The 16867-nt window shown below is 41.6% G+C and overlaps 1 protein-coding gene across 1 annotated transcript in view; it reads right to left on the reverse strand.

The window, feature by feature from the left end:
• Positions 1-9033, reverse strand: part of LOC138965468 (protein NEDD1-like) — a 53998-nt gene extending 44965 nt beyond the window's left edge. Inside the window, exons 1-2 of the mRNA XM_070337629.1 lie at positions 8900-9033; positions 398-593 (exon numbers count right to left, since the gene is read on the reverse strand). Of these exons, the coding sequence (XP_070193730.1) occupies positions 398-530 (133 nt within the window). The 5' untranslated portion in view covers positions 531-593; positions 8900-9033. The remainder of the gene's footprint in view (positions 1-397; positions 594-8899) is intronic.
• Positions 9034-16867: the final 7834 nt, after the last annotated feature.

Raw genomic sequence — 16867 nt, forward strand, 5'->3', positions numbered from 1 at the left:
TTTCCAACTACTATTGCCTGAAAGTGGAAGAGTGTAACTTTTTATGTGGGCACACTACTTTTCCAACTACTATTGCCTGAAAGTGGAAGAGTGTAACTTTTTATGTGGGCACACTACTTTTCCAACTACTATTGCCTGAAAGTGGAAGAGTGTAACTTTTTATGTGGGCACACTACTTTTCCAACTACTATTGCCTGAAAGTGGAAGAGTGTAACTTTTTATGTGGGCACACTACTTTTCCAACTACTATTGCCTGAAAGTGGAAGAGTGTAACTTTTTATGTGGGCACACTACTTTTCCAACTACTATTGCCTGAAAGTGGAAGAGTGTAACTTTTTATGTGGGCACACTACTTTTCCAACTACTATTGCCTGAAAGTGGAAGAAACAATACTCACCCTCATTGTTCCATGACAACGACGCAATGTTGTGATTACAGTGCGGATTGAAAGCGTGAACCAGGGAAAAGCCGTTGCCACAATCCAATATCTTGATATCGTCCCCTGCGGATGCCAGCTGTACACCCTCCATTTCACTTTCAGCAACAGTTCTGTTTCTTATTCAAATCTCTTCTTTTCTAATCAGATTTTCACCCTGAAAAAGAAAAGAAAAGGAGCTGAAGATAAAGGATATGTGCACATCTGCCATATTGAGGAGTTTTTTTCCATGTCATTTTAGTTAGTTAGGCTGAAGGGGTCTATGTCGACCAAAAGACTGGGATTTCCTGTTGGTTGAGTTCCTGTAGGCGTTTCCCCTGTATAGTGTATACAAGGAATCCCCATGGGTGGAGTTCCTGTAGCGTTTCGCTGATCTCGCTGAAAGTCACGTGATGCTTTGCGATCTTTTTTTGTATTTCTTAGAAATTTGATTGGGTTTTTTTTTATTGAAAAAAGTTTCAATCGATAACTAAATGACAGAAAACACAGCTAAAATAAATAACTCGCAATAACAACATACTGCAAAGCAGTCCATAGTCATTTCACTTCCGTTTGACGACAAGCTTACGACAGCCAGGTATAGGTGCTGGGCCTACTACTAGTAGATCTATAGATACTAAGATGGGTAACAAATGACTTTTAAAAAATGGATTATGGAATGGCTTGGGAACCGACAAGTCGATTACAGAGCCCCCAGGCTTGGGAACCGACAAGTCGATTACAGAGCCCCCAGGCTTGGGAACCGACAGTAGCTCTCAAAATAGACCTCTCTTTTTTTGCCCACCCTGACAATAAGCTGGCACGGTACAGTGGTTAGTGGGTACAGTGGTTAGTGGGTACAGTGGTTAGTGGGTACAGTGGTTAGTGGGTACAGTGGTTAGTGGGTACAGTGGTTAGTGCTCCAGACCGTAAATTGTCAGGTCCAGGTTTGAGCCCTGCCATTGTTTTTTGTTAAATCTTTCAACCCTCTCTTTTTCTTTTGTTAACTCTCTTTTGTTTTATTTCACTCTCTTCTTCTTTATTCCAAAGTGTTTGGCTGGTTTGTGACAGTTCAAGGATCTGGTCAACAAAGCTCACAAGTCACCGATTCCAATCCTAGTCAGCCATCACTAAAATTAATGTGCCTGCTAATCAAGTAGTGTAAACTTATCACTAGTCCAGAGGCTAGGAGCAGTTGATGTTTTTTTTTTAATTCAGAACATAACTCCTAAACATGGGAGTTTGGGACCAACCAAAAAAAATCATTTTTTTCCAAAACATTAATAAGTTTGTTTCAAGTGTTTGGCATCAAATTATGTCTCGCTTTGGTGACAATGACGTCAGTCGTTCATGATCGTGCTGTTGCTGAGATACAAGAAATTGTGACTCTGACTCGTCTAAAATTGCTCACCAAAAATCTTACTAGTTTATCAAAATAAAATCACATTTCTTTGAATTTCAAACAAAATCTTTATGAACAACTTATCGGTTGTACTTGTCGGAGTGTGTCAGTTTTCGCCCTAAGACCAGCTTTCTCATTGGATTGACAATATATAATACCCAAGATTGAAATATTGTTTCCCGGTCAAATTAAAGAGGTACACTTATAAAGCATGTCCCTTCCTTGAAGTGAAGTGAATTTCAATTCATAAATTTGACCCAAAAATGTCATTCCTTCAAAAGGATGCCCCGTGTGATATAAGTTGTTCTTTGCTACTGGTGACAAGTGGGGGTCAGCTCATTCGGACGCATGTTTTAATACAGTCTAGAGGAGAAACTGCAATATTGCAATCAAATTTGTTCACGCCGTCACACGTGGAACGCAGGTTACCCTCAACTTTAGATTCAAAGTAACTCCACTCACACTGAATAACCATCGGAAAGCGGATAACGAACTGATTCGGACACATGGATGCTATTTTACACACAAATTTCAACTGTGTTGTTATGCGATTAACAGCCACAAACAAACAAATGTGCGCCGTCACATCGCCACGGAGGGAGGAACGCAGGTTACTAAGAGATTGTTTCCGATACCGGTCTGATAAAAATCATCGTTTTTCACGAGTGAAGGCTCTTTGACAGATCTGGTGAGTTGCAAACTGTCTATGAATGTTTTATTTAATGTCAAGTGCATACATTCTTGTCGATATCGTTGCCTTTGGGCTCATAAATAAAGTCAATCGTCGTGTTGTCCCAAAGTGACTTCTGTCGGCACAGAACTTACTGTGCTTTGATCATTGACTGAGAAGAATCTTCCAATGACACTAGTTCATTTCACTACGCGACTGCATATCTGCAAGGAAACTTATGGCAGGGGAAATAAGCTTAACTGAAGATGAATAAGCAGAGTAACTGTTCTTCAACGGATTGCTCTCACTGATCCAAACATTTAGATCAGTGATTGCTCTGTATGTCATCTGCAAGTAAGTAGTCTTCGGTCGTGTGAAAGTCACATCTATTTCAACTGTGTGCATCGATCCACGTAGTGAAATATCGATCTTTGATGATTTGGCAACATAACTTTGCTAAATGTGCTTCGAGTGTATCTCCCCGTTAACCATTTGAAAATGTCTTTCAACAAGACCATGTTTCGACAGCCCAGACGGGGAGGATCCTCGATAGCTCACTGGGTATGTAATGTTTTCCGCCGTTTGTTAAAAAAATTCCTTTCAAATTTGCTATTCCAAAAGTACCCTATGACACGAGTTGAGTGGCAAAGAACATTCTCTGCAATTCACATCTCAGTCCGTGCAGCCATTTCGGATCCTATCGTCATCATACTAACACACACATAGACACACAGGAACCAGCTTTTAAAGTTAGATTATGTAATAAGAACCATGTGAACCAGAGATTTTTTCTTTTGTAAATCAGATACTACAGTATTCTGCTTTATGAAAAGCTATATTTCAAAAACAAAACTACAGACTTGAATTTTGACCAGTTTTCCCCCTTTCTGTCACCAGTACTGAAGATACTTCCCTTGATGCGGGGAAGGGAAGGGTTTTGTGATAACGCAAGTTTCTAAGTTAATACCATTTTTGTTGTCGAACAATTTTGAATGTAAAGTACCTGAGGTCGAACTCGAACATCAGCGGAAAAGGTAACAAGCAGCAGATCCAGTCCCCGTGAGTGTGCCTCTAGTTAGAAGCCTACAATCGGACTTTTTTGGGCTGAATACACTGTTGTGTTGTTAGTAATAGCCTCTTCGCTCGAGCACGTGTTCGCGACCGTTACACAGATTACGGTTAGGAAAAGTCGTTTCCAATCATGTCTTCAAAACAAGTTCCCGAGATGGTATGGGACAGTGAAAACGTCGCAGAGTCTTTCAAAATGTTCAAGCAAAGACTAGAACTGTATTTTATCACAAAGAAGGTGCCGAAAGAGAATGAGGTTGCCCACATACTCCTCCAAATTGGTGAAAAAGGCCTTCGCATGTACAATGCTATGACCCTCACAGATGAAGAAAAGAAGAGCTCTTGAGTGAACAGATCGAACCAGCTGAACACTTTCGTGTGAGCAGGCTCAAACTCATGAGCATGAGGCAGGCCAAATCAGAGTCACTCGATGATTTTGTGACAAGGGCGCAGCTCCAGGCACAGAAGTGTGTTTTTGTCCCCTAGCTATCTTTCTGACCTTCTTGATGTCTACTCCCCCTCTCGCTCCCTAAGATCCTCCGCAGACACCCGCCTTTTTAGGATACCATCAGCACGCACCAAAACATATGGCCAGCGCACCTTCTCCTACCAGGCCCCATCCATCTGGAACCAACTCCCGCATTCACTCAGGCACTCCACATCTATGCAATCATTCAAAACCTCACTCAAAACACACCTCTTCCCTCACTAGTCCGTTAATGACCACACATCACCCTCTCCTGCTGGTCCTTGATCTGTCTCTTTCTTTCTCCTTCTTCTTCCCTTTCCAGCTCTATTCTTCTTCTCTCAACTAACTTTATGTATCCAATACTTTATTTATTTATTTACGACTGTTTTTCCGTCTAGAATGCATGTGCCTGTAGTTGGTATGAGTGAGTGCGTCGCGTTCTCGCTGTGCGCCTGTCTGCGAGTGTATGAGTCCTTGTCGATTTGTGTTTCGTATAATGTTCACTATGTATTTTATATTTTGTAAGCGCCTAGGGCTATATTTAGATTAGGCGCACAAATGATCATAATAATAATAATAATAATTGGAGGAGAGACTGATAGAATTGATCATCTCGAGCACACCCATTGAAGAATTCCAAAGGAAACTCCTGGAACAAGAGAAGGGTGTCAAGTTGGCTGATGTGGTAAAGATGGGCCGCACGTTCGAGGCTACTGCATCACATGTAGAGCAGCTACAAACAATGGCCGGCTCTGCCAGTATCAGTACCATTAAGTCTAACAACCGTCCCTCTCAAACCCATCCTACCTGCAGAAACTGTGGCGGACGACACAAACCACGAGAATGCCCAGCCCATGGTGTTACCTGCCATGCCTGCGGCAAAAATAATCACTTTGCCAAAGTTTGCCGTTCCGAGCAACACCAGTCTCCACACATCCCTTCACATGGACGCGGGCAACGACGTGGCGGATCAAGCAGCCGCGGTGGAGGACATCACCGGAGATCAGAAGCAAAAATCAAGGCGATGCAGGCGGAAATCGACGAAGAGAACTTCGACGAACTAACTTTTAGTCCGGTCGTCATCTCTTCAGTCTCTTCAACGCCCCAACAACGTGACGAAGCATTCGTCAGACTCAAAACACAACTTCCACGTAGAGCCGGACAACACAACGTCATCGTCAAGGTCGACACAGGTGCACAGGGGAACACACTGCCCCTGCGCATGTTTAGAGACATGTTCCCTGATCTACTGACAAAGGAGGGGACACCTATCAACAAGATCTTGAAAGAGAAAGGCGGCACGAAGCTGACTGCCTATAACGGCACAGACATTTCCTGCCTTGGCAAGATTACGTTTCCCTGTCGCTACAGAGGCGAGTGGCAGGAAACGGGGTTCTACATTGTAGATGTAGAGGGACCAGCCATCATTGGGTTGCCGTCGTGCGAAAAGTTGAAAATCGTGACACTGCACTGCAGCATTTCAGCGTCACCCCCAGCAGCTAAGAACAAGATCACCTGTGTCCAAGACCTGCTGAAAGACAATCCGGAGCAGTTTGACAAAATTGGCAAGATGCCTGGTCCTGTCAAACTTGTGGTGGATCCAGACGTCCCGCCACACATCGATGCACCAAGAAAAACTCCAATCGCTCTCAGAGACGCGATCAAAGAAGAGCTCGACAGCATGGTGGAAAGTGGTGTGATCAGAAAGGTGACAGAGCCGACGGACTGGGTGTCCAGTCTCGCCTACTCCAAGAAGCGGTCGGGAAAGCTTAGAATCTGCCTTGACCCCCGTCATCTCAACCTCGCACTGAAACGCCCACACCACAAGATTCCGACCATTGAAGAGCTGACGCATCAGTTCTGTGGAAGTCGCTACTTTTCCAAGCTAGACGCCAAGAGTGGCTACTGGTCAGTTCAGCTCGATGAAGAAAGCCAGCTCTTGACGACGTTCCAGACTCCCTATGGCAGATATTGCTTCTCCAGACTTCCATTTGGTCTCAAGGTCAGCCAAGATATTTTCCAGCTTAAAATGGATCAGATCCTTGAAAACGTGAAAGGAGCCACCGGCATCTCAGACGATGTTGTAGTCTATGGCAAGACAGAAGAAGAGCACGACGAAAGCCTGTGCAACCTAATGAAAGCCGCAGCAGAGAATGGATTGGTTTTCAACTCGGAGAAGTGTACCATCAAGACGCAGTCCATCACATTTTTCGGCGCAACATACACTCCGGAAGGCGTGCATCCTGATCCTGACAAGGTCAACGACCTGAAAGCCATGCCAGCGCCGACGTCCAAAAAGGAACTGCAGGAGTTCCTTGGATTTGTGACATACATGTCGCCATTCATCAACAACCTGGCCGAGAAAGCAGCTGCACTCAGAGAACTCATCAAGAAAGACTCAGTATTCATCTGGGGTGAACACCATCAAAAGTGCTTCCAGGCCCTAAAGGATGCAGTCTCAGAGGATGCCACGCTGGTCTACTTTGACACAAGTGCTACACCAACACTGGAGACAGACGCCAGCATCAAGGGTCTTGGCGTAACACTGCTCCAGCAGGGAAAGCCGATAGCATATGCATCAAAGACGCTGACGGACGCTGAAACGCGATATGCCTGTATTGAGCGAGAACTTTTGGCCATCGTCTACGGGGTTGAACGATTTCACACCTACCTGTACGGTCAGAAATTCCTCGTCAAAACGGATCACAAACCACTGGTTATGATCCTCAACAAACCTCTCGTCAGAGCACCCCCAAGACTGCAGCGAATGCTCCTCAGACTACAACAGTATGATTTTACAATCGAATATAAACCCGGCAAGGACATGACAGTAGCAGACACACTGTCCAGACTGCCGAGCCCTGGCAACGTCAAGACCATTGATCTCGACCTCACTGTTGGCCAGGTCAGATTCAGCACGGAGAGAACCAAGTCACTCCAAGAGGAAACCAAACATGACCCGACTCTGAGCAAGCTGATCCCAACAATCATCAACGGATGGCCAGACACCATACAAGAAGTCCCCGAACCGATTCGCAGTTTTTGGTCATTCCGAGACGAACTTTCTGTGGAGGACGGAATCGCACTCAAAGGTGATCGTGTGGTCATTCCGCTAAACCTCCAGCAAGAGATGCTGAGACAACTGCACGCAGCCCACCAAGGGATAGAGAAGACCAGACTAAGGGCACGAGCCTCGGTGTACTGGCAAGGTATCTCGAAGGACATCGAAAAACTGACATCTCAATGCCCCATCTGCCAGGAGCACCAAAAGAACCAAGTGCCGGAAACACTCAATCCTCATGAGATTCCGACACAGCCCTGGGAAGTCTTGGGTGTAGACTTCTTTGCAGTGGACAACACCCAACACATCCTCGTCGCTGATTATTACAGCAAGTTCTTCGTCTGCAGGAAACTCCCAAACGACTACACCTGCAAGACCACCATCGCAGTGATGAAGCAGATATTTGCCGAGCACGGAATTCCCAAAACGCTCAAATCGGACAACGGGCCCCAGTTTTCGGCAAAAGCATTTCAAGAGTTCGCCAAGGAGTGGTGTTTTGACCATGTCACTTCTTCCCCCATCTACCCCAAGTCAAATGGCTTCATTGAGAGACAGGTGCAGACAGTAAAGCAAGCTCTCATCAAGGCAAAACAGGACGGCAGTGACCCTGACCTTACCCTATTGTGCCTTCGCACAACTCCAGTTTCCCCCAAAATTCCTAGTCCCTCAGAGCTGATCACCGGAAGAAAGCCTCGTGGAAATCTTCCTACTCGACACACCGGAAACCCAACCGACGACCTCATTCGCGAAAGACTACAGCACCGCCAAGACAACCAGAAGTCATACCACGACACCAAGGCTAAGGACTTGCCACAACTGACCACAGCCAGCTGAACAATCCAAAGACAGTTCCAGAAGATGTCATCATATGTGCCAAAGACAATTTTAGTCAAATCGTGTTTCCAGCATTTTTACCTGAAGCAACTATGTAATGTTAATAATATAAACTTGTAACATGAACACTCCAAAGCTGAAAACAGACTCAGAAATGTTCAACAATATTGTGTGCTCTTGATGTATGAACATGGAAATAGGAAAGACATTTGTTTGAAACAATCCAGCATAACATTATATGGATTTTTATCTTGGAAAGGGAGATGTAATATGATTGCCTACACTACGATCGAGTATACGAAACCATAACATAAGTAAACCTAAATGTCGCATAGCTCTGTATCGTATAATGCACGCGCATGCGCTAGGCCTTCCTACGCTTGCAGTTTTCCTGAATAAACCACTGAAAACATGAGCAACATGTTTTGCCTTTGTGTCAACAAATAACATTATACTTAGGGAGGGGGAAATATGTTTTAATGTAGTTTATTATTCATACCACTACCAGATCAACTAGGCCAAATGCAAAAGCTGGTCTTGGCCGAAAACTGTTTTTGTTACACCGGTTCCGATTTGTAGGATGATATCATGGACATGATACTGACACTGACACTGATCAACGTGTACATCTGAGTCTGACTGAATCCCTGAGTCTGATTCCCCGAGTTATGATCGCAGCTTTTTGAGTTTTCCAGACTTTTGTTTTGTAAATTCAATCCCACAAAGAGGCACAAACTACACATGATTCAACTGGTGAAACGATATCATACAAACGTTGGACGCGTTCCACAGTCGACTACGCTACCACGAATGCCAAACACTGCAGATGATTCAGTTTAAAGCGAAATCTGAACAAGTAAAAACACAACTTTCGAGACGTGCGTTCGATTTTATGAGCCTGTATAATCAAGCTACGTACTGTTCTATAAATTAGTCTAAAGTAATAAAATTCAATCAACAGATCTAAAAACTAAACATACCTGAACTAATCACAAGGATTCTGAGCAGCATCATACACATAATCCCACTGCCAGTCGCTGCCTCATCGGAATTTGTTTTGATCCCGCCATTGCTTTGCATTAGGCACGCTTGATTTTCACGAAAGCTCCAAGCGCTGCGTAGCGGGCGACAACTGACAAATACCGGCGGCGAGTTATCACCTCAGTTTTGTCAGGTCACAAGTTCTCGCAAGAGAAAGCGAAGGCGTTGTTTGTCGAGTAGTGAATAGACACGATCGGATTTTGAAAACAAAATGTCATAACAACAACTTTACTTTTTAGTGCCTATACTGAGTTATGATCGATTTGGAAACCACAGGAACATGACACGGAATCTTGGGGCGGAAAAAAACCACCTGTAACTTTACTGATTTGGTCTAAGGCCTGTAAATCCGAAGAAACTCCAGCCGTGTGTGTGTGTGTGTGTGTGTGTGTGTGTGTAAAAACGTTAATCACTGGTTAGGTTGATAAATGTAGTTAAAGCATGTTCAATTTATGGGTGAATGTTGAATGCCCCTTGTTACATTTAGTTTTGACTAAATGTTTTAACATAGAGGGGGGGAATCGAGACGAGGGTCGTGCATGGTGTATGTGTGTCTGTGTGTGTGTGTCTGTGCGTGCGTGTGTGTAGAGCGATTCAGAGTAAATTACTGGACCGATCTTTATGAAATTTTACATGAGAGTTCCTGGGTATGATATCCCCGTATGTTTTTTTCATTTTTTGGATAAACGTCTTTGATGACGTCATATCCGTCATTTTGTAAAAGTTGAGGCGGCACTGTCACACCCTCATTTTTTAATAAAATTGATGGAGATTTTTGCCAAGCAATCTTCGACGAAGGCCGGACTTTGGTATTGCATTTCAGCTTGGAGGCTTAAAAATTAATTAATGACTTTGGTCATTAAAAATCTGAAAATTGTAATTAAAATTATTTTTTTATAAAACGATCCAAAATTACATTTATCGTATTTTTCATCATTTTCTGATTCCAAAAACATATAAGTATGTTATATTTGGATTAAAAACAAGCTCTGAAAATTAAAAATATAAAAATTATGATTAAAATTTAATTTCCGAAATCGATTTAAAAATAATTTCATCTTAATCCTTGTCCGTTCCTGATTCCAAAAACATATAGATATGATATGTTTGCATTAAAAACACGTTCAGAAAGTTAAAAAAACTTGACTAAATGTAAAAAGAATAGAGATATAGAAAAGCGTGCTATCCTCCTCAGCGCAACCGCTACCGCGCTTTTCTGGACTGTTAATGTCACTGCCTTTGCCACGAGCGGTGGACAAGGTCTTGCGGAAAAAATGCAATGCGTTCAGTTTCATTCTGTGAGTTCGACTGAGCTTGACTAAATGTTGTATTTTCGCCTTACGCGACATGTTATTTCTCAATTAGATAATCCCATACTTGTTGCACATAAGCCAATGAATGCCCCTTGCAGGGGCGATTTCTGAGGGACTGGGTGGCCGAGTGGTAACGAAGCGAGAGGTTGCGTGTTCAGGCCTGGGTCAGGCCGCAATTTTCTCCCCCCTTTCCTAACCTAGGTGGTGGGTTCAAGTGCTAGTCTTTCGGATGAGACGAAAAACCGAGGTCCCTTCGTGTACACTACATTGGGGTGTGCACGTTAAAGATCCCACGATTGACAAAAGGGTCTTTCCTGGCAAAATTGTATAGGCATAGATAAAAATGTCCACCAAATACCCGTGGGACTTGGAATAAAGTAAAAAAAAAAATCCATCTCACACGGCATTAACTGTCTCAATGCGCCACTAATAGTCAGAATGTTGACCCTGGGCGTTAAATGGAAGAAGAAGAATGATAATCATGTGAAATAGATTACAATTCAATTCATCCAAATTAATATGCCTTTACTGAACTCATCTTATCAATCAAGAGATTAATTGTTGGAACATTTAATGCGTCAAAAGAAATGATGCTTTTATCACAAAAAAATAATGCAATTTTCACAAAAAATAATGGTTTTATCACGAAATATTTACATTATCACAAGAAATTTGAACTGTCAAAAAAAAGATGTTAAATTAAAAGAAAAAATCAATTATCAATAAAATAACTGTATCTTCTAAAATAAATTTAGTTCGTCAAAAAAAATACTGTTTAATCAACAGAAAAGATACTCAAATCAACAAATAAAATAAAACATTCACAAAAATGTATGATTGAGTGCTTGTCGTTCCAATGTGAGTGATATTCTTCCCTGAGCTTGTTTTCTTTCTTTGTATGAGACTGAACTGGACTCACTACTCACTCACTGGACTGAACTGGACTCACTACTTCGTGATACTGATCAGTTTTCTATCTCTTCTTGTATATTGGTTTTGCTTTTGCCTGTTAGTTGCTGCATTAACTTTGGCAAGAAAAGCAAAACCAAGATGGGAAAGGAATTTACACCTATTGCTCCAATTACTTTCGGTTTGACGACTCGTCTGAAGAAGATGAAAATGAAGAGCCTCCACCGAAAAGAAGACGAGGAGAGGGAAAAGATTGTGCGAGGACAAACACGTTTCAAGATTCTGCAGAATCCCAAGGATTCCTGGTACATCACCGTCGCTACAAAAACCTATGATGGGAAGAAGGTTTACTATCGATGTAAACACGGATCTAGCTGCCCTGCCGAAGTGTTTCTTCTCTATAAAGCTGAAGATGCGTGTGTGGATGTATATGAGACTGGCGAACATGAGCATTCACAACAAAAGGCAGCACGCGGAATATAGTATTTTTTGTGATGAAACATCATTTTTTTGTGGAGAAAAGTATTACATTTTGTGATTAATAATTTGTTTTTTTGAATAAATATTTTGTGATGAATCAATTATTTTTTGTGATAAAACATCTATTTTTTTGATGAAAAAATCATATGCGATCAAAAAATGCACGCCTTAGCACACGCACTGCACACACACATACGACACACACAAACACACTGACACCGTCATAGGCACACACACACACGGCACACACACACACAATAAGCCAATGGCAATGTATCGTGCGGCTCGTCAAAAAACAGTGTTCAGAAACCAGTGCAAAATGTCAAAGGGGCAAGACGTGAGTAAATTATTGATTGTATGTCCCTATCGCTCCTTCTGGTTCTTTGGCGCAGACCAGGAAGCTATATGCGCAGACGAAAAATGTCAAGTGGGTAAATCGGTTTGTTTCTTTGTTTGTTTGTTTGCTTAACGCCCAGCCGACCACGTTGACTTTAACGTGCGCCACACACAAGACAGAAGTCGCAGCACAGGCTTCATGTCTCACTGCACCCAGTCACAAAGTCATTATTCTGACACCGGACCAACCAGTCCTAGCACTAACCCCATAATGCCAGACGCCAGGCGGAGCAGCCACTAGATTGCCAATTTTAAAGTCTTAGGTATGACCCGGCCGGGGTTCGAACCCACGACCTCCCGATCACAGGGCGGACGCCTTACCACTAGGCCAACCGTGCCGGTGGGTAAATCGGTACAGGCATAACATTTCTAGTTCTAGTGCAGTCTATTAAATTTTATGTCGGGTAAATCGGTACAGGCATAAAATTTAATAGACTGCACTAGAACATACCACTACAACTTTTTTACATTTAGTCAAGTTTTGACTAAATGTTTTTATAACATGGAGGGGGAATCGAGATGAGGGTCGTGGTGTATGTGTGTGTGTGTGTGTGTATAGATCGGTTCCGAGAAAACTACTGGACCGATCTTCATGAAACTTCACATGAGAGTTCCTGAGTATGATATCTCCAGACGTTTTTTCCCCATTTTTTTTAATAAAGGTGTTTGATGACGTCATATCCGGCTTTTTGTGAATGTTGAGGCGGCACTGTCACGCTCTCATTTTCTAACCAATTTTGTTGAAAGTTTGGTCAAGTAATGTTCGACGAAGGCCGGACTGTGGTATTGCATTTCAGCTTGGAGGCTTAAAAATTAATTAATGAGTTTGCTCATTAAAGTTGTCGTTAAAATCAATATTTCGCAAACAGATTTAAAATTGATTGCATTGTATTCCTCATCTTCTCCTGAATTCAAAAATATATAGATATGTCGTGTGTTTACTCTAAAAATGTGCTCAGAAAGAAAGAAAATAGGTTCAGTAAGTAGTACGGGCGCGTGCTTCGCGGCGGCGAGCGTGACCCGTCTCGGTCTTCGGTATAGTTAGCCGAGACTATCTGAATGTAGTCTCGGCGATGAATGGTTTGTGGTGTTGATCTTGACTAAATGTTTGCTTCACGCGACTTGTTCTTTTTTTAAATTTTGTTTTCTTTTTCTTTTTTTCAACAGTTATACAAAAGCCTATTTATACTGTGGTTTGAATCAAACCAGTTCCAGTCAAGACGGTCTCGAATAGCATTTAACTGCTGAAGAGACGATAAACAATAATAACCATCCAGTCAAGAGAGAATATTAAAGATATTTGTACCGCCTTTCCCGTGTACACGATCTTGTTCATCGCCACAGACCTGTTGAAACTTGCACGTGCACTGATACGAGCATCGATCCTTTCATTTGGACGCACAATACCGTGTCGGCATGGCAACACATTCGGACAGATTCCTGCGCAGAGTGTGTTATTTGAACCAATTAATTACGTGAGTGACATTAACTGAGTGAACCCGAATTCCTACTCTCAGAGACAGACAGAAAAAAGAAAATGTTACAAAAAAGGAAATATACCGAGAAATCTATTAAACTTTCACCACCAATTTTCTTCACATGCAAGAAACTGACATGCTTTTCAATTAAATAATGTCACTTCTTAATTTCACCAGGAAACTACATGTCAGTCTTGAGTATATCTCGAGGGGGAAATATGACCACGGGGGAAATATGTAATCGTTACACCGGTGAGTAATATGGTCCGTTGGGAGTAAAATGAGATCGTTACTACTGACACCGTAAAGCCGAGACCCATTCCCTTTTTCCCAATCGGAAACTAACTGCATAGCTTCTTTTACTGCTGCTAAGTAAATTTTAAGGGGCTTATAAGTTGTCCGTCAGGTCTTAATTGCCTATATTGGACATGAATTGGTTTATACGATTCGAGTTTTTACGCCCTCACGGCTTTTGATGAATGCGTGTTTAGGTGGTATCAGCCATCTGCACTTATGTTAGAATGACCAAGATCTTTAACGTGCCATTGTGGTGACACGGGGGTGGGAGATGGATACCGTCTCTGGGTCTGCCCATATTTATTTATTTATTTATTTATTAAGGAGATTTCTATAGCGCATAACGAAAAGCACTATGCGCTTTACAATATCACTAGGTATAAGCAAACGCAAACATACTCTGATTAAATAGAACTTAGCCTAACATGACATACTAAGAACACTAAACATTTGAGTTCATAAAAATAGAGAATTAAATTAAATACTGGACAAACGATTAAAATAAGCTTAAGGCCTACACCGACTACAATGGACTATTTCAAATACAAAAATTTAGTTAAGGCAGTGCATAAAACTCCATAATCATAAGAAGGTCGAACAAATAAAAAACATAAAAGACTATTTAACTATAATTACTTCGTAAAAGATAATAAACATGGAATGCAAAGCTGGAATTTTTAACAACAAATCTAACAAGTCGCGTAAGGCGAAAATACAACATTTAGTCAAGTAGCTGTCGAACTCACAGAATGAAACTGGGTTTCATTGGAATTGGGAATTGGACTGGGTGGCCGAGTGGTAACGCACTTGCGCTCGGAATCGAGAGGTTGCGTGTTCGACCCTGGGTCGGGCCGTTATTTTCTCCCCCCTTTCCTAACCTAGATGGTGGGTTCAAGTGCTAGTCTTTCGGATGAGACGAAAAACCGAGGTCCCTTCGTGTACACTATATTGGGGTGTGCACGTTAAAGATCCCACGATTGACAAAAGGGTCTTTCCTGGCAAAATTGTTTTGGCATAGATAAAAATGTCCATCAAATACCCGTGTGACTTGAATAAAGGCCGCGAAAGGTGAACATTCGCCTAACAGGCTTGAGGTTTGCTGGTCGATGTGAATGCGTGATATATTGTGTAAAAAATTCCATCTCACACGGCATAAAAGCGCTTTGAACTTCGGATAAGGCGCTATACAAATAAAGAGAATTATTATTATTATTATTAAACTGAACGCAATGCCATTTTTCAGCAAGACCGTATACTCGTAGCATCGTCAGTCCACCGCTCATGGCAAAGGCAGTGAAATTGACAAGAAGAGCGGGGTAGTAGTTGCGCTAAGAAGGATAGCACGCTTTTCTGTACCTCTCTTTGTTTTAACTCTCTGAGCGTGTTTTTAATCCAAACATATCATATCTATATGTTTTTTGGAATCAGGAACCGACAAGGAATAAGATGAAAGTGTTTTTAAATTGATTTCGACAATTTAATTTTGATAATAATTTTTATATATTTAATTTTCAGAGCTTGTTTTTAATCCAAATATAACATATTTATATGTTTTTGGAATCAGAAAATGATGGAGAATAAGATGAACGTAAATTTGGATCGTTTTATAAATTTTTATTTTTTTTTACAATTTTCAGATTTTTAATGACCAAAGTCATTAATCAATTTTTAAGCCACCAAGCTGAAATGCGAAGTCCGGGCTTCGTCGAAGATTACTTGACCAAATTTTCAACCAATTTGGTTGAAAAATGAGGGTGTGACAGTGCCGCCTCAACTTTCACGAAAAGCCGGATATGACGTCATCAAAGACATTTATCAAAAAAATGAAAAAAACTTCTGGGGATTTCATACCCAGGAACTCTCATGTCAAATTTCATAAAGATCGGTCCAGTAGTTTAGTCTGAATCGCTCTACACACACACACACACAGACAGACAGACACACACACACACACACACGCACGCACGCACATACACCACGACCCTCGTCTCGATTCCCCCCTTTACGTTAAAACATTTAGTCAAAACTTGACTAAATGTAAAACAAGTCGCGTAAGGCAAAAATACAATATTTAGTCAAGTAGCTGTCGAACTCACAGAATGAAACTGAACGCAATGCCATTTTTCAGCAAGACCGTATACTCGTAGCATCGTCAGTCCACCGCTCAAGGCAAAGGCAGTGAAATTGACAAGAAGAGCGGGGTAGTAGTTGCGCTAAGAAGGATAGCACGCTTTTCTGTACCTCTCTTTGTTTTAACTTTCTGAGCGTGTTTTTAATCCAAACATATCATATCTATATGTTTTTTGAATCAGGAACCGACAAGGAATAAGATGAAAGTGTTTTTAAATTGATTTCGACAATTTAATTTTGATAATAATTTTTATATATTTAATTTTCAGAGCTTGTTTTTAATCCGAATATAACATATTTATATGTTTTTGGAATCAGCAAATGATGGAGAATAAGATAAACGTAAATTTGGATCGTTTTATAAATTTTTTTTTTTTTTTACAATTTTCAGATTTTTAATGACCAAAGTCATTAATTAATTTTTAAGCCACCAAGCTGAAATGCAATACCGAAGTCCGGGCTTCGTCGAAGATTACTTGACCAAAATTTCAACCAATTTGGTTAAAAAATGAGGGCGTGACAGTGCCGCCTCAACTTTCACGAAAAGCCGGATATGACGTCATCAAAGACATTTATCAAAAAAATGAAAAAAACGTTCGGGGATTTCATACCCAGGAACTCTCATGTCAAATTTCATAAAGATCGGTCCAGTAGTTTAGTCTGAATCGCTCTACACACACACACACACACAGACACACAGACACACAGACGCACATACACCACGACCCTCGTTTCGATTCCCCCTCGATGTTAAAATATTTAGTCAAAACTTGACTAAATATAAAAAGATGTTCATGCCATATTGCACAACACATTTTGACACACACCCAACCTCACACAAACACACATACACACTTACACTGACACACACACACACACACACTGACACACTGACGCACGCACA

This window comes from Littorina saxatilis, linkage group LG4 (genome assembly GCF_037325665.1).
Source record: "Littorina saxatilis isolate snail1 linkage group LG4, US_GU_Lsax_2.0, whole genome shotgun sequence".
NCBI lineage: Eukaryota > Metazoa > Mollusca > Gastropoda > Littorinimorpha > Littorinidae > Littorina > Littorina saxatilis.